The sequence below is a fragment of the Andrographis paniculata genome, unplaced genomic scaffold (assembly GCF_009805555.1).
Source record: "Andrographis paniculata isolate CXL003 unplaced genomic scaffold, ASM980555v1 Contig34END, whole genome shotgun sequence".
Lineage (NCBI taxonomy): Eukaryota > Viridiplantae > Streptophyta > Magnoliopsida > Lamiales > Acanthaceae > Andrographis > Andrographis paniculata.
In genome coordinates this window covers 5,837,277-5,860,061 of record NW_026137567.1, presented here as the reverse complement: position 1 = coordinate 5,860,061, position 22,785 = coordinate 5,837,277, and the positions used below count along the sequence as shown (strand labels likewise).

The following is a 22,785-nucleotide window of genomic DNA, read 5'->3' as shown; positions in this document are numbered from 1 at the left end:
TTAAAAAAATTAAATTTTAAATTTTAAAATATGATTAAAGTGTATAATTAATTTTCTAAGAAAGAAAATAACAAATTATATAAAATAGACGAAAATAAAAAATAGGAACAAATTATATAGTAAGTAAAGAGTAACTTTAGGATTTGATTATATCCTGACAGGCCGCAGTTACTGTGTTTATTAAGGATGCGTATTCTAATAGGTCTGGGAAGTTAAAAATAATAATATATATCTAGGTTATTTAATTTTATATTTTATTATAAACATTTTCATAACATATAGTAGCATAGTTTTATATTGCATCTGTATTATAATTTTTGTCACCATTAAATTTAAATATTCAATTTTTTTTTATCGATTTTATTTGATTTTGAGCAGCTGTATTATTATATTATATGTTGAAATAACCTGAAATTACATGCATTAATTATTGTACAGTGAAATATTTGCATGACAATTATTGAGGGGATAATATATAGCTAAATTACAAAACCAAATTAGAGTCATCAAACAGTAGTTTTGTTGACCTCAAAGATTTGAATGTATTCAAAAAAAAATTGACTTTTTTATGTTTGTCTGAAGATTGAAAATGTGAATACAAGAGTGGAACCCATCCTAAAATAGAATATTGGACTCAATCTGAAGTTATCATAATTACAATTTCAATTCGTACATAAATGCATACATGATATTAAGTTTTTTTTTTTTTTTAAAAAAAAAAAATAATACATTTGCGACATTTTTTTTTAACTCTATAGTCAAATATATTAATGCGTGATCTTTTAAAATTATATAATATAACTTTCTTTTTTTCTTTTTTTTTTTTCACATATACATTTATTTCAATATGAGTTTCACAGAATTATAATAATGTTTATAGTTTACTACAATAATTTCGATGCTGCAAAAGATAACCAGAATAATGTAAAACTATAACCTTATTCAAGAAATATAAGTTTACTATAATAATGTTTATTATTATTATTATTATTATTATTACTTGTAGTTCCTTATATAAATCATATATGATTTTTTGAATGAAAAAATAAAATTGAATTTAGTATTTTTTTTTCAAAAAATAATATACTCCCTCCGTTCTATGACAAAGTATCTATTTTTCCATTTTAGTCCGTCCCATGACAAAGTATCCATTTTCTTTTTTAGTAACTGTACTGTCTACTTAACATTACAAATACCCTTACAACTTACAATATATTATACAAATGCCATTACCTTTATATCACACGTTATTTTAGTCATTTCTACTTTATTCCTACTATATTCCAATATAATACTAATATTTTTAAAACTACGTGAAAAAAACAAATAGATATTTTAGTTTCGGGACGGAGGGAGTATTAAAAAGTAAAAAATTACAATAAAATCAACACATCACACATACTATATAGCATTTGAGAAACATTTTTTAATTGGTTTGGTTGTGTTTCGGAAATAATTTGGATGCCTTCCATTTTGTATTTTGGATGAATATATATATTTTTTTTATGATAAGTACAAGAATCAAATTGATAATATAAAAAATAATATTAACTTTCTATCGATGAATAGCTATAGTATATATTGTATGTTTTTTGTAATATTTAGAAAGATTGTAAAAAAAAAAATATTGGTTGAATGAACAATAAATTTTTTTATTGTAATAAAATTTATAATTTTATGCAATTTTTTTATTATTTATATTCCCCACATATCTTACAAAAATATATATACTTTTACAATATATAATATTACATATTATTTAAGGAACCCAAATCTTCAAACCCATTCCTTGCTGAAAAGAAACACAACCAGGACTATTTTTGGGTGGGGAATTGACCATGATATAGTTTCATTTATAAATTGCATTATATGAACCTCATACTTGGTATAAATGGAAGTGTAGCAGTGGCTGAACAGCCCCCAACTCTAGGGTTGATCGTTAATTTACTATTATCAGATAAAATAAAATGATAACATTTTTAATTAAATACAATTTAACATAGATATATAAGAAATACAATTTTACATTAAAAAAATAATAATAAAATGGGCTAAGGGGGCTTGCAGCCCACCCGCCCCAAGGTAGGACCATCCGGAGAGATAGGGTATGTTTCTTTACACTAAATTTCTCATATTTTATTATTTGAACTCTATGTTTTTTTAAAAAATATATATATATATATAGTATTTTTTTTATATAAAATATCTTATCAAATATTATTTTTAATATCAAATTCAAATTAATTTTTTTCAAATTCAAAAACAAAAAAAAAAACACACTTATTACTATTATTATTATTTTAGATATATGCATTGTTTAAATTTAATAATTGTTGAATACGATATGTAATATAAGGGTGTGTTTGTTTGGGGGTTTGGATTTTGGATTGGGATTTGAATAGTAAAAATTTTGAATTTGAATAGTTGTATGATGTGATATAAATAGGATTTGATGTGATGTTTTGAATGTAAAATTAATTTTTAGTATAATATAAAAAATGAAAAATAGGTGTTTGATTTGATGTTTTTGGGAGAAAAAATTAAATGAATAGTGGAAATCCTCCAAAATCCTTCAAACAAACACACCCTAAATATATTTTTATTAAATAAGTTAAAAAATAGTAGAATTACATAGAAAAGAAAACATAGTCTAGTATATGATTGGCCTGCCTCTGGACTAACGTCCAACCTTGTAGAGTATTTTGAGGAAGGTGTGAGAGAGATATCATAGTACTCATTAACAGAAGTCAGTCATATTTTAGTACCACAAGCTTCGACTTCACTATATATATAGTACTATAATGAAAGACTGTCTGTCAGATGGATAAGACAAGAGGACAAGACACTACTCATGCACTTCAGTTCAGTACAGTACAGTACAGTACTATATATATATATATGTATATTATGTAGTATGTACATAGGAATTAGGAACAGGATTGATGAAAAATACCTCCAGGTCTTGCCAATTCTATTATCAAAATTATTCCAATCCGATCCAAACCATATATATTATTATTATTATTATTATTATTATTATTATTGTTGAGAATCACATTCTATCTGCTGTTAAGTCAAAACTGTTTATACATATACTCACTGACACTGCTGATCATATTACTACAACAAATGGAGTGTGAAACACCATGAATTCTTGTCCACATTGCTCTGCGTTGATTTGCATTCGTTGGATATTATAATCCATTAACAACTCCTCCATTTTCTTTTATTAATTCCTTAACAATAATTGTGCATCCCTTTCAAAATTATTGTGGGCTAGGGCTGCTCTCTTTTCTATTTATTTATTCATTTATCTTGTCAAATAGTGAAAATACTGTGTAGCTTTAACTCTGTTACACACACATATATATATATATACATAATATTACACAAAATGATCAATTTTTACTATTTCCAAATATTTCAAAACTTGTAAGTCGAGATGATATTATCGTGGGAAAAAGAATAGAGGAAGAAGAGGAAAGTCAGAAAGTTGGTGAAGAAAAACAATGGCCATCAGTCAGTCAGTCATCCATCATTAACTAACAAAGATTCACCACACCTTTCTCCTACAACATTTGACCAATTCGATCCCATCCCATGTACTACTATTATTCTATACACATTATTGAAATAAATTATAATGTCTCCAAGATTTGTTTTTGAAATTCAAAATACTAATATTCCCCTTTCTCTTTCACACTAGGAAAGTAGTAAAAGTCATATTTTTTGTGAGATAGGTAGAAACACAATCCAACACAGATGAAGAATACCTACTATTTGGTGTTTTTTCTTACACTTGAAGAGAAGAACAGAATGGGTTAAGAAAAGCCTCTGATGCTTTCGGGACTAGGCGATTATCCGAATTATAGAAGAGGCGGGTACTGCTTGGCTTGGCTGCGAACTCTTTTCCTGTACTCGACACTATCCTGCATCCACCATGTGAATTCTTTTAGATCAAGATATCCTAAATCAGATGTTTGAGATACAACACAACACATTGCATATTGATGCACCACAATGTTCGATCTATACGAACTACATTATCACAAAAATGGATTATCAACAATTAAATTTCTGATAACTCGGGGGAATGTCACTACCTCAATAAACAGATGGTAGCCCTCATTTTGCGCTGGATCTGCAGGGTTCGGCTGATCCAGCAAGTCCTGAATGCCAACCAATATCTGTTTCACTGAAATTGCCGGGCGCCAACCCTAGGAATCCGAAATGAAGGAAATTTGGACAGATTCTTATCACAGAACAGTTCATAGTTAAAATGAAAGCAGCAGTGTGATTGCACGTACACTATCTTCGTTAAGGATTGAAAGACAAACTGTTCCAGAAGGGTATACATTAGGGTGGAAGAAACCTCCCGGGAGTTTACACTTCGGTGGCTTGCTGGGATACTCATCACTAAAGTGCATTGTTAGAGGGTAAAAACCACCCTCCCAATCAGTCTGCAAAATGAATGGAATTGTATTTAGAATAACAAGTTCATGTCGATGCCAGTGAATTCCATTTGTACAGGACATTAGAAGAATTTTTCTGATAAAAGGGCTACCGAAACTAAAAGTGAAATTCAGCTTTGTCGATCCTTCTGAAACAGTCTTAATATCAGTACAGTTCACTTTACATACAATTAAGTGGGGGTACTTTCTACTCTGATCTCCATAGATTAATTTTTGTCAAACAATCATAACAAAGAGATAAGATCAAGGATCCAACAACTAACTTGATAAACATGTGTTTGTTTGGGGGATTGGATTTTCAATCCACTATTTATCCAATTTTTTCACCCCAAAAAAAAATCAAATCAAACATCTATTTTTCATTTTTTATATTATAGTAAAAATCAATTTTACATTCAAAACATCACATCAACACCTATTTATATCACATCATACAACTATTCAAATTCAAAATTTTTACTATTCAAATCTCAACTCAAAATCCAAACCCCCAAACAAACACACATTGTAACTAAAAAACAGATACTCACAGATTAAAATAGGAGAAACTTTGAAATTTCCTTCATGTTTTGAAATACCAAAAATGCATCCAACAACTCACGCTCATCCCTATTCTTATGATCCCACATTAGCAACAGTGACTAAAAACATCACAGCTAAACAGTACGATGAGCAGCGCAGGAATAACAGTCATGTTCCTTTTGTGATGATGATGATGAAAGATATGGATGTGGCAAGGGGGTGGATTAAAAAAGCAAAAGTATCAAGTAATTAATCAGTAGCTCGATTGTGTGATTTATTGCTTTATAACAACAATCAAATACTACTGCAAGATGCACACAATAAGGAACTAAGCATTGGAAGGGTGAAACTGCAAATTATACTGATCAGTAAAGGTGCTTATCAAAGACACAATTTTCATTCTTAGCAGCATATTGAAGAAGCACTTTCAACATAGTATTATCCAAATTAATAAAAAGAGAAAGTAAAGGGCCACAACATTTAAAGAGTTCCAGAGATCGATCAAAAAGCCCTCGCTGCCGCAACAGCAATTTGTATCAGAATTCAGAAGGAAATCAAACAAACGAGATCCGAATCGATACAATTACACACAAATGACAAGCGGTTCTGCAAGGGCCTTTCCCCAATTTCAAACCACCCAAAATACATCGCACAATCAACAATAGTTAACCTAACTTAAAATAATACCAGAATCCAAGAATTCGAAGTACTTACCCCAGCCTTGCCAGGGATAATGCACTGCCACACCATCAAATTAACTGTGCCATCAGGGAGAGTCTCCGGCTTAGCCACAAAACCCTTCAGGAATAAAACCAAACAACCACTTACTCAAAACACATCAAAATTCAACACCGCAAAACGCAATAAACGAATCAAATAAACAGCAAAACGAATTCCAGCAAAACAAACGCAATCCAACATGAGGATGGTTCTTCCTCCAGGCTTTCCTTTCCTCCGCGAGACGTCCACGCGCAATTCCTCCGGACATTTTTGTTTCTTCGCTTCTTGTTCGAGAAATTGTCTGCAATGCAAGTAGTACCCTTTTGGGGAAGAAACTCAAAGAGTCCAGTCTTCGTAAAAAGACGACGGAGGAGTCGATGAGGTAAGATTTCACCGTAATCAATTCTTATAGAGATTAATAGAAGAATCGAATCAGAATCTAGCGATGCCGAAAATGGACGGTCAGATTTGAACCTCGTTAAAAACAATAATAATACCAAATATGGGTTGGGCTCAAGTGATTAATTTCAATTCTACAGCGTTAAATCCACGCCATTAGGTGGATGCCCTCACGTGCAAAGCACGTGACACAATGCAATAATTCTGTCAAAAAATCAACTATGTTAAAACTTATAACGCAGTAGATTCCTTCGTTGTTTAAATCTTTCCCTGTTTGGGAATGGAAATGGAAATTCATTAACATGGCCGAGGAAATAAAAAGAAAAAACAGGGTCACAAATAGTCATCCCTAGGTGGAGGATCATCCATGAACTCCTTAATATTTGTGATCATTTTCAAGACTTGCCACATCGTCGGCCTCTGCTCCGGCGACGTCAAGCTGCAGAAACTGGCCACCTCAATCAGCATTCTCAATCTCATCACATCATCGTCGTCGTCATCCCTCATTGCTCGAACCCAATCCGGCATGTCGGGTGGCGCAAGATACGGGTGCTGAGACGGTGGCTTGCCCGTCAGCACCTCCAACAAGAGGACTCCAAAAGCATAGACGTCGGACTTGGCAGTGGCTGCTCGACCAGACTTTCGAATCTCCGGGGCTTTGTAGCAAGCAGAGTCCGGACTGTCGTCGGTGGAGGTGTCTGCAAGAACAGGAATCAGGCAGTAGTCGGTGATACAGGCCTCGAAATCGGACCCCAGCAGCACGTTCGATGATTTCAGGTTCCCGTGAATGAACTTCGACGCTTGATGGATGTAGGCAAGTCCCTGTGCCACATCTTCGGCAGTTTTTAAGCACGACGTCCAGTGAAGTGGCTTCGCCCTCGCGGGTCGAGAACCTGAAAATTCATCAGAGTAGTAATTCAAGAACGTATAAAACACAGAGGAGTAACAAGTTAATATGTCTACTAGTTTAGGTCGAGAAAAATCGCTGTTAAGACCCCACAAAAGCATTCCATGTTACCATCTACAGCGTCAAGCAATACCAAGAAATAATTCACATCATCCAGCACCACAATTTACGGTAAGAACAAAGGGAGTGGGGACAGGACATCGTCTTTTTATATCTAAAACCAAGAAAGTCTCGACATCACTAATTTATGCAAAGAATAGAGCCATTGTATCCACACCCCATGTAGGAAAAGCATTCTTGCCACTCTCACTATCAAACACTTCTCATCCTATTCAATCCAACAACTTTAATTCCCATCACCACAAACATAGAGGTAGAAAAAGCCAAAAATTGCTACTGAAATAAAGTACTTTTGTGGCATTCAACATTTGGGAAAAGCTTATAATAAAACAAATTCAATGCTTCTGTTAACCATCTTATCATATTGCAAACTAGAACTGTAGCAAACTGAGCTTTAATGGCTGCCACATATAATTAAGGGTTGAAGATATACCGTAGATGACATCGAAGAGACTCCCGTTGGGCTGATAATCGAAAATAATTAACCTTTCTTGCATTGCCTGAAAGTATGCTCGGACAGGGACCAAATTGGGATGCCTAAGAACACCAACAGCTTCCATGTGATGCTCGAATGCCTCACCAGTGATATTAGCAGTCTTGCAGGCGTCCAATCTCTTCACAGACACCACTAATTGATTCGCCATTACAGCTTTATATGTTGTTCCAATGGTGCCCCTCCCCAGAAGCTCTGCTGATGCCCTCATTAATTGATCTAGTGTGTAGAGTTCTTCCTCCCCGGAGCAGAATACCAAATTCCCACTCTTGATCACTCTTTTCTGCTGAGAAGATTTCAATTTCTTGGCCTCGGAACTTTCGGTTATGGCGTTTTCAGATTGGAGGGATAACAGAATTGTGTCCCTAGGAGCTTTAGCGGCGGTGGTTTCTTCGGTGAAATTAGTGGCGGGTTTTTCGTCGATTAGTTCTCTCTCTTCAGTTTCTTCTCGCCGTCTTCGAATTAAAGCTACCAGGCTCAGAACAGCTGCCATTAAAATCAGAGCTCCAATCACAAACCCTAGAATCATCCCCACGTGTTTGCGATGCTTACGGTTAGCCAGAGGAGGAGCGTCGCTTAATCCGTGCTGTGACTGCGCATTCTGCAGCAGTGGCGTCGACGGCGATGGGGTATTTCCGGCGGCGGTGGCGGCGGAAGAAGCGTTGAAGAAAGGGGAGTTACGGCACGGCTTGTTAACAAGCTCTCCGCAAAGATTGGGATTTTGCGAAAATGAGAAAATGTTGAAATTTCTGAGAGTTGGAGTGACGGGGACAGGGCCTGACAGATTGTTGCTCGACACGTTGAACACTTCCAGCGTCGTCTGGTTCAATGGCGGGATGGGCCCGGAAAACCGGTTCGAATCGAGCCGGAGATAAAACAACCGGTCCAGGACCATAAGATTAGCCGGAAGCTCGCCGGAGAAGTTGTTGCGAGACAAATCGAGGAAGGAGAGACGGCGGAGGGACAAAATGGAAGGAGGGAATGTTCCAGAGAAAGAGTTATGGTCCAAATATAGGGTTTTGAGGTTTACGAGGAGGGAGAAGTCGGGGAGGGCGCCGGAGAGGGAGTTGTTCTTCAAATTGAGGACTCGGAGCTGGTCGAGGCGGCCGAGCGTGGCGGCGGCGACGGAGCCCCGGAGGCCGAAGCTCTGAACGACGTAGCGCACGACCCGACCCTGCGCGCATTTCACGCCCTGCCATTGGCAATAATCGAACCGCTCGTTTGTCGTATAGAGAAGCCTGCTGTCCAAATCGGCGCCGGACTTGAAAGCCAGGAGCGAGACGGCGTCGGCTGGAAGAGACGTCAGGGACTCCGACGGCCCACTTCCATCTCCGGCGGCGGCGACTCTAAAAAGGAAGGCTACAAAGACAAGGGAGAAAGGGTGCGGAGACGACATAGTGAGAGGCAACAGGCTCAAGGCATATCTGACGGCGGAGCGTGGAGAAGAAGAAAGAGCGAGAATGGATGGGGGAAAGATTCAATTGCGGAGCAGCTGGCGAAGAGTGAGAGAGGAGAGAGAGAGAGAGAGAGAGAAAGAGGGGGAAAAGGCACGTGAAAGTGGGAAGGTTTTGGTATTGGTGCAGGCAGACTGCAAATTACAATTGCAATTACAGGTCGGGTTCAGCAGTCCGTGCCGTGCGGTGGTGTCTGTTACAGACCGCCATGTTCAAACTCTGCTTGCTGCTGCTGTTAAGGATGTTAAAAACACAACCTCCAAAATCAAGACCTGCTGCATCAACAAGCGAACAGAGTTACAGAGGTGGGGGAAATCTTTGGATCTCCAACCTGCTTTTACCAAAATTGTTCTTCCTTTTTTCCTTTAACGAAAGCCCATAGCCTTTAATTTTTATTTATTTTTTGTTAGTGTTTGTAGTGTGAACTGAAGGGCTGAAGGTAGTGGTGCAGGCTTTAGAGCATTTATTTTTTTCAGCTGCTTGATTTATTATCATCAACTTCTAATTTGTTGGGCCTTTCTTTTTATTTATTTTTTAGTTACAATCCACTATTTCAGCCCAATAATTTACAGGTCCAAGCCCATACAATTAACCCTATGGGCCTAATTTGGGCTAAGCTTTTTAGAATGTATCGGTACATATAATCTACATATGCACTCTGTCTACAAACTAATCTCCTATATTTGGAACTTTCAACTACTACTACTGTCTTATTTTATTTTTTATATACAAATTTTATATTTTTATTCTTTATTAATTTATCATTTTTAATCTTCTACCTTTGAATAAAGTGTTAAATTTGTCAATTTATAAGTAAAAAAAAAAAACAGTTACTTAAAAAGCCATATAAATATATTTTTGTTATAAATTGACAAATTTGTAGAGAAAAAATGTAAAACCTGTGTTTTTAAAAAAGAAATAATACTTCAAATAGGAAAGTAGGACATATTAGTTTGTAAAAAGAAAAAAGGGAATATAAGATATATATATATATATATGTATAGATGTGTGTATTTGTGTATATGTATATGTGAGTGAGTATGTATAGAGAGAAATAGAGATATTGAAAGTGATAAATTGTGTCTCATTATATTCATTTAGGTGCGTTCGATCAGGGGTTTGGATTCTGAGTTTGAAATATGAATAGTAAAAATTTTGAATCGAAATAGTTATATGATATAATATTAATAAGTGTTAATATTTTGAATATAAAATTAATTTTTAATATAATATAAAAATAAAAAATAAATATTTTATTTGATTTTTTAGGTGAAAAGAAAAAATTAATGAATAGCTACAATCTTTATAATCCTCTAAACAAACACACCTTAAGGCATAGATCAACTTTTGATTTGGTTAAGTCAACTTGATTTTGATTTGAACAGATTAAACATATTATAGGAGTGACCAATATATATTTATATATATATATATTAACGTATTTATAACACAACATGAGATATGTATAAATAAATATTAATCACTCTTATAAAAATTTGGTCAAATCAATACTATATTGAATTGTCTGATCAATATAGTATCTACAATCTTATTTAATACAATGATTCTGCCTATTTATAGACTTTTGAAAATCTGATTAGTCATCAAATATGTCATTTGGTATTACAAAATTAAAACACACATGTAAGTAAATGATGAAATGACACCTAATGAAATTCATTTTACTTATTCTTGTGAAACCCAGGTTAAAATATCATATTTGTCACAATTTTAATAATATGTTCCTAAAAACAAATCTAAATAAAAAATAATAAATAAAAAAAAAAATCTCAAAATATCAATTTGAATGCTGAATAATTAAAATTACAAAATTAGAAAGAAAAAAAAAATCAATAATCTATAAGTATTATATTTAACAAATGAATTTTGTATTCCCTCAATCTCATTTAAACATACATTTTATATAGTAAATTTCAAATATCTCATTTAAACATACATTTTATATAGTAAATTTTAAATAATATTATATTTATTTTTATGAGTAGGTTAATGAGTAGGTTCACTATTTATTCACTATTATATTTATTATTATATTATATTAAATTTAAATTTAAAAATATTTTAATTTAATAAACAAAGTATCGTTTCTTTATCCCAAAATTTAACTTTCTACTATACGATTTTTCTTCTAGTAAAATATCATATCATATATTATTTTAATATATATATATATTTAAATCAAAATTATACAAACCACATCAAAAAAAAATAAAAATAAAACACCAAAAACAATATATTTTTATTAATTTTAAAGCACAAATCAAATAAACCTTTGCTCCTTTTCAAAATTCTAAAATGCTCCAATCCCAAAACAAACTCAAATTTCAAAAACACTCCAAAAAGTTAAAAAATACATAGGTTATGGTTGTTTAGAAAAATTGTTCAAAGAAATATTTTTATTTTGTTTTTTTATATGAGCCATAAAGAATTGGATAAGTTATATAAAAAAAATAAATATATACTACCTTACTCTAACTTTTTATTTTTACATGTTGATATTTGAATATTAATTATTATATCAAAACGTAATACAAATCAAGAAAAAATTACAAATGATTATACACTTTAATTTCATTTTAAACAAGTAATCTTATCTGAAATTCCAAAACAAGTCTAATTCCAAAAAAATCCCCAAAATATTTTTTAGAAAAAGAAAAACGGTAACTTACCAAATCCATGCAATAAAATAGTTCCCAAACATAACTTACCATAATGCATTCAGAATTGTAACGGTACTTATTCATGTAATAAGATACTTTCCCAACATAACCTACCAAATCCATGTGGAATAATAATCTACCAAATCCATACAGTATATATAAACAATACTCAGGTAACATTTCCCTAGTAATATTCGTGATACAACCTCGTCCTTTTCCCTTTCCACAGATTCTTTCATATCTGCCCGAAAAAGAAGCAGATCAGGCCGTTGAAGAAAAGCTCAGAAGCCATGGCCACCGACTTCAAGTCAATCCCCATTATTGGTAAAGGAGTTTTATCTGAAGGATTTCTTTTCTTGAGTAAATTCAATAAAGTTATCGAATAAGCACATTCTAGAAACTTCTGGTAATTTCTTCACCGATGTTTATGAAATTAGATATCGGTCCACTAGTGGAGAAGTGGAATCATCCAAGTATGTCCGAAGATAGAGGCGTCGCTGAAGTTGCTCGACAATTGGATAAGGCTTGCAGAGAAGCTGGATTCTTTTATGTGGTAATAATCATTATTCACTTTGTTCCTACTGAAGATTCTGAACTGGATAGATTGATCATAGATATGTCTGGATTTTGGGGATATCGTTGTGAACAATGGATGAGTTTTTTTTTTTTATTTAATATAATTATTATTATTATTATCTGCAGAAAGGCCATGGAATTCCCGAATCACTTATAGAAGAAATTAGAAGCATCTCTCGCAAATTTTTCGATTTGCCTTACGAGGAAAAGCTCAAAATAAAGCTCTCTCCTGCAACTGGATATAGGTTTATGAATTTCACTCTTCTCTTGAAGTTTCATACGATTCCCTTCTTACAGTTACAGTGATGGTTATTTACTTATTACCATAGCTGTCAGTAGATATAGCGCTAATAGCTGTGTAGTAGAACGGTGCCGAACATAGTATAGAGAAACCCTTTTTAATTGAATAAAATATTATAATTTTTATTGCAAGTAGATTTAAATTTAATATAATATTGTAGTATTTATTATTTGGTGAATGTAGATTATATTATAGTATATTATAGCTACTTTTAGCTCTAGAAAGAAAATTTATTGTATAATGTGATAATATATAATGGAAAAAATCACTACAAGAAAAAATCATTTTTGTAACAAAACTTTTTTGTCTCTAAATCTATTTTTTCCGTTACTAATGACATTAGACACGGAATTAGTAATGGAATTACGTTAACTACGTGAACTTTAGGGACGGAATTCCGTTACAAATATATTATTTTTTTGTAGTGAATTTATTAAATGGATGAAGAAAAATATTCATACAAAAATAACAGTAAGTGAGAATGGTAAAAATGATAATAATGAAACTAATTTATAATTTTCTTTTTATATTTTTATTGTGAATTTGTATATATAATAGATTATATATGTATAGATTCTTAAAATTTTAAATACTATTCATCCCTCCATGATTCTGCTACAGCATTTTAAAGGTTGACAGCTTGTGTGGTACTATCCCAAATTGACAATTATGGTTATTACAGAGGATATCAACGAGTCGGTGAGAACGTAACGAAAGGGGTGCCTGATCAACATGAAGCTATTGATGTAAGTAGTGTAATAAGTGGTCTGATTTTTGTTCAATGTAAGTGTTGTTTTTACTTTTGTTGTATGATTTATTGGTACTGATTGTCGAAAGTCGAAACAGTGCTACAGTGAAGTGAAACCAGGAATGTATGGAGGTCTTGGTGAAGTAATGGAAGGATGCAATCTATGGTAACTGTAAAGATATCATAAATATGTTCATTTTAGATAATCTTGTAGTATTATGTTCTCATTTCAAATTTGCAGGCCTAACGAACCTCCAAAGTTCAAAATCTTAATGGAAGAGTATATCAATCTTTGCACAGGTGCTTTACAATAAACAGTAATAATTTTTTTCAAGAGTTTTTTTTTATTTTTGATCTAATTTGATGTCTAGAACCTAAATTAAAAAAATAAATTGGTTGATTTGTATAGAACTCTCTAGAAAGATATTAAGAGGGATAGCTTTAGCCCTGGGTGGACCAGTGGATGCATTCGAAGGAAACATAGCCGGAGATCCGTTTTGGGTGTGTCGAATAATCGGATATCCTGCTGTCTTCCAGACAAATGGCAGCAGATTGGCAAATGTCGAAAATGATATTGGATGGTAGATTGCTCTGTTAAATTCTTGTTTGTTAGGTTTTTTCAACTTCTAATACGCTGATGTCCCTCTGCTTTTCTTTTGTTCTTATCTCTGCTGCTCGAATAAATTCAGTGGAGCTCACACAGATTACGGTACTGTTATTTATATAATTATGTGTTCGGTGAAATGTGAAGTTTTAAAAGCTTTTGTTTGTCTAAAGTGATGATCTTTTGTTGTAATTTTGTAGGTTTGTTAACGTTAGTTAATCAGGACAACGATATAACTGCGCTGCAGGTATGTATATCTACATGCTTAGTTTTTAGCTGTAAGAATATTGGCTTACTCCAAAGTCATTTTGTTTTCACTTAAGGTGAAAAACATTGATGGAGAATGGATATCTGCTGCACCCATTCCTGGCACATTTGTTTGCAATATCGGTGACATGTTAAAGGCACGCGTTTTATTACTCTCTACATTTATTGCCACGTTGATTAAATACACCCACCGATGTTAGTACAAGCTAAATATATACCGGAAAATTGCAGGTTTTGACGAATGGTATGTATGAATCAACTCTGCATCGGGTCCTCAATAACTCTCCCAAATACCGCGTCTGCGTCGCATACTTCTATGAGGTAATTATTCTTGTTGCATTGCACATTTGTCTTTTTGAGGACATTTTGCTTATCTTAAATTATTGTTTTCTCTGTATCCCTTGATGATCAGACCAACTTTGACGCGGCTGTCGAGGCACTGGACTTTTGTGTGCAGAAGACCGGTGGCGACAAGAAGTTCCAAGGGGCTGTTTATGGGAAGCATCTGGTTAGTAAAGTAGTGAACAACTTTGCAATGTAGAAATCTCTCTTACATGCTTTCCTGTGGTTGAAAACTTGAAGCTGCTCTACAATATGCACATGTGTGTCTTAAACATTCTGCTAATGATATTTTTCTCTTCATACACAATGGCTTACATATATATATATATGTGTGTGTGTGGATCATATTCTATTAATGGTAACATGGAATTTAATGATATTAACATAGTATTTAAGGTTGTAGGGACAGAGTAATGAGATAATAGGACCACACTATCAGTATGGGATAGTTTCCCACATGGTCGCCGCGATTCGTGTTGTCGGTGGCAATGCCGCTGCCGGAAGGTGTTTTTTCGCCTTCCTCCTTCGATACTGCAGCTTAGTTTTATACAAAGCTTCAAGAACGATAGAAGCTACAAATTAAGTAACAACAATCATCATATATATCCATATCCACACATTCTTGACGATATACACTTATGCATCCATTTGTGAACTGTAAAGCATCTTCCCCACAAGAAATTCTTCCCTGTAAGGATCTTTTCTACATACTGTCTACGGTCTCTGTAGAGCTGCATAAGTGCGTGGCATGGCCATCAGTTTCCTGATCACCGGAACAGAAGCAGTAGTAGTATTACGCTGAAGCTTGCAGGGCAACATTTTCATGGAGTTTGGATCAGGGCAATACTGCTTCATCTCAAAAAACTTTTCGCAGTCAGCTTCATTTCTCTGCCCGGGGACTCCGACAATGCAGTTATTACTTACATCGAGAACTTTAGCTGCGATCAGCTTCCGACATTCGGGGCCGACCTGAGTGAAGTAATTGTCGGCCAGTTTAACGGTCACCAGATTCTTCAGCGAGCAGAGGTACTCTGAAACTTCGCCGTAGAAAAGATTGTCGGCCAAGTTCAAGTACTGCAGATCGACGAGGCAGCCGAAGGAGTCGGGGATGGTGCCGGTGAGCCTGTTGATGCTGGCGTCGAAAAGAGTGAGCTTTTTAAGGTATCCGATCTCGTGAGGAAGACAACCTTGGAGGTGATTGTTGAGGAAGAGGATTTCCAGCAGTGTCTCGGAGGCTTTGCCAATGCTGCCGGGGATCTCGCCGGAGAAACGGTTGTTGGCTAAGGTGATGTAGAGGGCGGCGGAGTCGCCGAGATTGGCGGGGATTTTTCCGTCGAATTGGTTGTTGTTAAGGAAGAGGACGTCGAGGTCAAGGTTGAATGCTTGAGGGGGGAGGTTTCCGGCGAGGGAGTTGAATCGGAGGTCGAGGAAGGTGAGGTTTTTGGCGTTGAGGACGGTGGGGGGGAAGGGGCCTTGGAGTTTGTTGTTGCTGAGATCGAGCTCGAAGAGGCTGGGGACGATGTCGGCGACAGCGGGGAGGCGGCCGGAGAAGTTGTTGGAGTTGGCGTGGAAGACGATGATGTCGGTGAGGTTGTCGAGGATGCCGGGGAGCGGGAGGGGGTCGCCTTCGAGGGCGTAGCCGTTGAAGTTGACGAGGGCGATTCTGTTTAGTTTGTCGAATTTGTTTTTGTCGCATATGAAGCCAGTGTAGCTGTTTGAGTCGCGGCATATTCGGCCTTTCTTCCAGGTTTTGGTGATCCCTTTGGGGTCATTGGTTATCTGTGTTCGAAATTCTTCTATGACTGCCTCCGCTCTGTCGTATATGGCCTGCTGCTCCGGTGATATTTGTGTCGTCGGCGGTCTTGGCGGCGGACATGGATGCGGTGGTGGCGGGGGAGGTGGCGGCGGAGGTGGCGGTGGTGGTGGTGGTGGCAGTTGTGGAGGAGCGGGTTCACATTCGCAGTCTAGGTGAGGAGAAGTGGCGTGAGCATGGAAGATGAGTAAAATGGCAGTAAGTAGTAGTGGTGGTGTTGTCTTCATTACTAAAGTTTCATTCACTCTGTGACTGTGATTCTTCTCGGGAGAAATCATCAGATACATATATGTATGTATATTGAGAAAGAGGGAAATTGTCTCCATCAACCAGTCATTGAATGGATGGATGGATGGATTGAGGAAATGGCAAGCAGTAGTAGTAGCAGTAGTTACCCAGCCCATGGCCATGGCCATGGCTGTCTGCGAAAGCAAAGGAATAAAAAAAGGCAGAGATCAAATCAATAGAGGCACTATTAATAATAGCAACACTTTTAACACCATTGGCATTCCATTAGCGAAGAAGAAGAAGAAGAAGAAGAAGAAGGGCATGGGCATGGAGACGCCAAACATATTGCAGGGGGTCGGGTCGGGTCGGGTCACTTTCACTTGTCAGGTGGTGGGCATTTAATTCTACCAGCTAGCTAGGCTATTGTCATGTGTCTTGGTCTTCGCCGGGATGGGATGGGATCAGCGGCTCCCCGCCACCTCGCGCAAAGTGATACTAAATTAGTTAATTAAGTTTCGTTAGTAGTGTCGGCTGCGGGGCTGATGCACGAATGAACAACAATAATAATATTTCAGCTACGTTAATCTACACAAACAAAATGTCCATATCTTACATCAGTCACCACTTAAAGTAGCAACCCAACTAAATTAAAGGACGATCACTTCCAATTTACTACTACTTTAATACACACACATATATGTATATATAAAGATAAACTCTGTGCACATGGTTGTGGGTCTGTCCATACCTTGCAGCATTGCTTTAAATTCACCAATCCATACACTCTCTCTCTCTCTCACTAATTTTCAAAGTCATACGTGAAGAATCAAGAATGGATCCTTTTAAAGAAGGTTAGACACTACATATTATTAATGGTTCAACATTTATGATATAAAAATAAAAAATAAAAAGAAGGAAAAAGAAGTAATTGAAATGTATGTATTCCTAAAAAAATAATATGAAAAAATTCATTTAATGAAAATTAGAAATGATTGAATAAAATGAATTGAAATCATGCTTAATTCCAGACAATAAAATGTAGTAATGTGAAAGAAAATGTTTCTAATGGGCCAAGACCAATTACAGAAGGCCTATAATTCTCCAAGCCCATACTATTCATAAAGAAAGGCCCATTACACAAACATATGCATATATCATATCGTGTTCAACATTTCGAAAAGATTGTCCAAAACCTTTCTGGGCTACGCCCTAATAACAAAACTCAATAAGAAAATTTAATACATAGTAAAATGGACACCATCTTCTACGCACGTGTGTGGAGGCTGCAGGTTCCGTGCAGACAATGTAATATCACTTACTTACTACTTAATTAAATAATTGAAAAAATATATATATGTTCTATTGATTTAAAATAGCCCACCATTGTCGTCAACATTCACACACAGTGACAGCTACTCTTCTGTCTTACCCTTGCTCGAAATCGAAATTAAAATCAAAATCAATTCGGATTCAGACCAGCTGCAGCATTTCTTGACTTTGCAAGAAATCCACACCAAGAATCACATGCATCAATCCATCTCTTCTTCATCACCTAGTCTACGGATGTTATTTATTATTGAATTAATTAATTCCCTTAGTATATGACAAAATTTCAGACCAAATCCAACAACAGATTTGGGGAGAGAATCCAAACAACAAACTTGTCATGCCTGCATTAAAAACACACAATTTACACACACCTTTCATTTCATCATCAAGAAATCAATAATTTTAACCACCCAACCCAACCCAACCATTTCTTCAATTTTAGGCTTATAATTATTGTAGACATCCCAACTGCCAACGACTTTCTTCCCCAATTTTAATTTCCAATCTCTTCTCCTTCTGGTCAGCTCCTACACCTCATTAGTATTAATGTCCCTTTCTTACACTGCCCACATTTATTGATTATTCTTTTTCTTTCCATTTCTTTTTGAGATTTTCCATCGCGAATGCCATCACACTTGACTGCATTTTTCTTCTTCTTGGTAAGAAATGCACACAATGAAAACTATGTTTGATTAAGAAAAAAGAAATTCACGCAATGAATGTTGAGAAGAAACATGAAAATTCAAACAGAGCATGGAACAATGCCAACACTAATCAACCAACCATGGCGGATCATCGATCGTCTCCTTCGAGACTAGACATTCCCAATTAGTGTCTAAAGCCTAGCTAATATGATCAAGATCATTGCAAGATGGATGGATGGATGATGATGAATTAGACAGAAACAAACAATCTAGGACGACTCGAGGATCATGGTGCTCGGGGTTTCGGCAATGGTGAGGGAATGGTTGTGATCGCCTTCGTAGGTGACGATGAGCATGGTCGGATCGTCCACGGCCCGCTCCACGTGCTTTCGGGCCGGGCAGCCTCTTACACTGCTGCACTTGTAATAACCCCTGTTGTAGTAATTAATCAATACATTAGTCAATTAACACATGTAGATAGACCATTGCCAATTTAGAATTGTATTCTGGAAGATAAAAAAGAAAGGATTTTGGGACTGGATTTTTTACGACCTGTTGAAAATTCTTTTAATTTGGTAGTCAAAATAAGTGACTGCAGTTTATGAATGGAATTTGTAGGAACATTAATTCAAAGATTGATTGAAGAAGGAATATTCAATTTATAATATTATATAATTGAAGGTTGAAATTTGAATGAAGATGTTTTTACCGTGGATGTGGAGATCCCTTAATTGGCTTCTGGCCGTACTTTCTCCAGGAGTAATCGTCCGGCGGGATGTCCGCCATTTTCATGCTGATCGCCGGAACCCTAATTACCCTCTTAAGCCTCAGCTTCCTGCTGACGTTAATGTTGCAGAAATTAATTAAGATTTATTCTCAGACAAATTCAATACACAATATCTATTTGTATATATATTTATATATGTCTTTATACCTCCTTTTGGAGCAATGGCACCGGCTGGAGGAGCCGCTGCACTTGCCGGAGACGGCGTTATCGGAGGAATTGCATTTCCTTTTGAAGGAGGAGGAAGACGACAGTGGGGGTTTTCCGGCGGAGTTGTAATTGGAGACCTGAGAAAGATTGCTCGTCATCGGAAATGCCGACGAGGAAGACGGCTGCTGCTGCTGCTGCTTGTTCTCCGGCTCGCCGCCGGTCAACGAAGAAATAAACGAATTGGCACGAGAAATCACCGGCGAGTAAGAGAAATTGATCGTTTTCGCCCCTGCAGATTCCTTCAAATTCTCCAGCAGCTTCTGATGATAGTCCGGCGGAGCCACCTGCTGAATTGGGGTGGGGCAGTAGACTTTCGCCCCGCCGAGACCTTCAGCGCGTTTCTGCTCCGCCGTCGCCGCCGCCGTGCTCGGCGGCAGCACGGAATTCGGCGAAGTGGAAGACAAATCGGGCGAGAGAGAAAGCGAAACGGAAACCGGTCCCCTCCTGAACCGGGCGTGGCCGGTCCGGGTCCGGCCGAGGAGAGAAATCACTCTCTTGAACTTCGACACCGCCGTATCCGCCACCGCCACGTAGTCCAATTTCTCAATTTCCCGGCGGCCGGAATCCTGAATTTCATCATCACCACCGTCCTTCTTCTGATGCGACGAGAACAATCTAATAAGCTTCTCCACACTCTGTAGCCCCGAAGCTGCTTCCTGCGCCACGTTGGCTTCCGAAGCAAAGCTTCCATTGGTGTAAGCACCACCCATGATGAGCTCCACGGCCATGGCCGCCCCACCGACAAATCGCTGATCGACAATCTTAATCAAGAAAGCACATAAATCGATCTCAGTCAAGAAACTAAAGGGGAGAAACGTGAGGCGGGCAGACAGCAATATATAAAAATAATGGAGGAGAGAGAGAGAGAGAGAGAATAGTTGGGAGGGAGGGAGGTTAAAGCGAGAGGGTGGAGGTGGAGAAGACAAAGTAAACAGTAGGTCACTGACCCGTCACTTTAACCTGATGAGCATCTGCATCTCCACTCTCTCTCTAGCTCGTCAAAATTAGGTGCATATGAGAGAGAGAGAGAGAGAGAGAGAGAGAGAGAGAGAGAGAGAGAGAGAGAGAGAGAGAGAGAGAGAGAGAGAGAGAGAGCGCGAAGAGCGAGAGAATCAACAGCAATGGCAATGGCCCACTGCACCACACACCACTCTCTCTCTCTCTCTGGGCTCTGCGAAATTTCACACAAGATAGACAAAAAAGGAAGAAGAAGATTAATTGAAGGAGAATTAGGGTAAAGTGGGCAAACGTTGTCGCGTACTGAAATTGACCGTTTCAGGGGAAGGGCCCCACCCGTGGAATCGGTCGTCCAAGATGGGGTCAAACAGGTGGACCAACGCCGTCCGATTTCCCACATTATATACATACATATACATATACATATATACATGCATCGATTTGGAGGATTGCTTTGCTGCCTTTCAGTTTCTTTGACTCAATCCCTTTCCCTCCCTTTTCTTGGCGAGTCCCGGGACCAATGGAATCCAATAAATTACTACTCCGTATTATTATTAATACATAGGGTAATAAAAGGTGGGGGGTGGGGCGGGGTGGGGTGGGGGTGAGCTGACTAAATCAATACATCCATCCAAACCAGCTTTTCCTACGCAATCCACAAAATTGCAGGCCACTCTTCTCACGACACATCAAAACCACTATAAACAAATTTTGTTTGTATATCACCATCATATGATATGATATGATCACTCATGGTTTTCGTTACTTTCTTTTTCACCAAAAGAATAAACTCTGTGAAAGTTCTCAAAATTCGATGGGTTCCCATCACCCTACAGTTTCGAGGCAGCCATTTCAAACTGCAAGAACGACTTTTGCATGTTTCTGATTCCCGGGAGGTCCCGGTCCTCCTCACCGCCACCTCAGATCTGCTCCATCTATGGTTCATATCCATCTGGTTCTGGAGTCCCGATACCTCCTAATAAACCCTTGATGGGAAAATCTTGCCCAATTCTCAGACTTTTGGCCACCAAAATGTTATCCCAATTTTAAGAATGAACCAAATAAAATAGAAATCTCAAATCTTGGACAAACCCATTTAATTATTGCATGTAGATACGTAATTGGTTGCATGAATAATTGATAATAATAATTATCGACCATAATTCTTACAGTACTCAACCATGTTCCAACCTGTCCTTAACTAAAGACATTAATTAATTAGTTGATTAAATGATAGAAATTAGTCATATAGATGGGTAGGAAATTTCTATCATATGAAACAAATGTTGGGGAAAAATTGAATTAAATTAAATTAAATAGCTAGATAATTCAGTGGATGACAAGTCACGGACTTTTGGCAAATTCCGACCATAAGTCAACAAAAGTAACGTAATTCATTTTGCTTTATCTACTTCGGATTTAATTCTTGCCCAACTTTAATTTCGACATTATAAGAAATGTTTTTTCTTTCTATCTTTATTTAAATTAAAGAATATACATTTATTAATTATCCACCCCTTTAATCTTTAACGCTTTTCAACGGCCAAATTTTTATCAATTCCCCATCACGACCGCTCAATTTGTTACCTACTTTTTTGTATAGTGCATTTGGCCATAATCATACAGCTGAAAGAGATGTTTTACGATAAGAAATAATTATATATTTTTACAATAAATTATCGTAATTTCATATGGTAAAAAAATTAGGGGAAAAAAAAATCTTGAAATAAACAAAGCCTATAGAATAACAAAGATTAGTAGAAATTCAACAATTTCATGTTAATTCTATGAGGATAATGACAAAAGCTTTATTTTATAGTTTCATATATAGACATTGCTTTTATTTTTTCCATTTAACTTTTATATTTAAATTCAAATAAAAAAATAGAATCGAAGTAGATTCTTGTTGGTCTTCTCTTTATATGAAGCCCATATTATGCTTTTCATAGGGCTGGAAACAAAGTTGGACCTCAATAAAGATCTTCATAAATTAAAGCCCAAATTATAAATTTCAAAAAATTAATTCTTTAGATATAAAATAATAATCACATATACTTCAAAATTATACCTTCTTTTTGGTCGTCAATTAAACATGTGGATTCTACTACCACTACTTTTTATACCTATTATCTTTTTTTTTATCAACTTATTAATAAATTTTCTATGATATCCCATTTAAATTTTTATCTACCTTATTCTAAGGTTCTAATAGTA

The 22,785-nt window shown here is 36.2% G+C and overlaps 5 protein-coding genes across 7 annotated transcripts; 1 reads left to right on the top strand and 4 right to left on the bottom strand.

Annotated features, from left to right (window-relative positions):
* Positions 1-3,678: 3,678 nt before the first annotated feature.
* Positions 3,679-6,107, bottom strand: LOC127248418 (SUMO-conjugating enzyme SCE1-like). The gene is made up of 5 exons (XM_051270738.1): positions 5,914-6,107; positions 5,709-5,792; positions 4,308-4,460; positions 4,104-4,217; positions 3,679-3,929 (listed from the first exon to the last, which is right to left on the bottom strand). The coding sequence occupies exons 1-5, from the start codon at positions 5,980-5,982 to the stop codon at positions 3,867-3,869; spliced, it is 483 nt and encodes a 160-aa protein (XP_051126695.1). The 5' UTR covers positions 5,983-6,107; the 3' UTR covers positions 3,679-3,866.
* Positions 6,108-6,337: 230 nt separating this feature from the next.
* LOC127248415 (probable inactive receptor kinase At5g67200) lies at positions 6,338-9,443 on the bottom strand. Its single transcript, XM_051270735.1, has 2 exons — positions 7,574-9,443; positions 6,338-7,006 (listed from the first exon to the last, which is right to left on the bottom strand). Exons 1-2 carry the CDS (start codon positions 9,027-9,029, stop codon positions 6,447-6,449), a joined length of 2,016 nt encoding a protein of 671 aa, XP_051126692.1. The 5' UTR covers positions 9,030-9,443; the 3' UTR covers positions 6,338-6,446.
* Positions 9,444-11,947: 2,504 nt separating this feature from the next.
* On the top strand, positions 11,948-14,951 carry LOC127248417 (probable 2-oxoglutarate-dependent dioxygenase At3g50210). The gene is made up of 12 exons (XM_051270737.1): positions 11,948-12,092; positions 12,206-12,321; positions 12,471-12,589; positions 13,328-13,391; positions 13,492-13,559; positions 13,635-13,693; positions 13,803-13,974; positions 14,083-14,102; positions 14,198-14,244; positions 14,321-14,401; positions 14,496-14,585; positions 14,677-14,951. Exons 1-12 carry the CDS (start codon positions 12,059-12,061, stop codon positions 14,803-14,805), a joined length of 999 nt encoding a protein of 332 aa, XP_051126694.1. The 5' UTR covers positions 11,948-12,058; the 3' UTR covers positions 14,806-14,951.
* A 234-nt stretch (positions 14,952-15,185) lies between these two features.
* Positions 15,186-17,061, bottom strand: LOC127248416 (uncharacterized protein At4g06744-like). The gene has a single exon (XM_051270736.1). The coding sequence runs from the start codon at positions 16,833-16,835 to the stop codon at positions 15,321-15,323; it is 1,515 nt and encodes a 504-aa protein (XP_051126693.1). The 5' UTR covers positions 16,836-17,061; the 3' UTR covers positions 15,186-15,320.
* Positions 17,062-18,649: 1,588 nt separating this feature from the next.
* Positions 18,650-20,785, bottom strand: LOC127248881 (probable WRKY transcription factor 15). Of its 3 annotated transcripts, XM_051271430.1 has the most exons (4): positions 20,562-20,785; positions 19,555-20,375; positions 19,330-19,458; positions 18,650-19,052 (listed from the first exon to the last, which is right to left on the bottom strand). In XM_051271430.1, the coding sequence occupies exons 2-4, from the start codon at positions 20,340-20,342 to the stop codon at positions 18,890-18,892; spliced, it is 1,080 nt and encodes a 359-aa protein (XP_051127387.1). In that variant the 5' UTR covers positions 20,343-20,375; positions 20,562-20,785; the 3' UTR covers positions 18,650-18,889. The 3 variants fall into 3 exon arrangements, with proteins under 3 accessions (XP_051127387.1, XP_051127386.1, XP_051127388.1); XM_051271429.1 differs by lacking the exon at positions 20,562-20,785 and having other exon boundaries at positions 19,555-20,553; XM_051271431.1 differs by lacking the exon at positions 20,562-20,785 and having other exon boundaries at positions 19,330-19,455; positions 19,555-20,551.
* Positions 20,786-22,785: the final 2,000 nt, after the last annotated feature.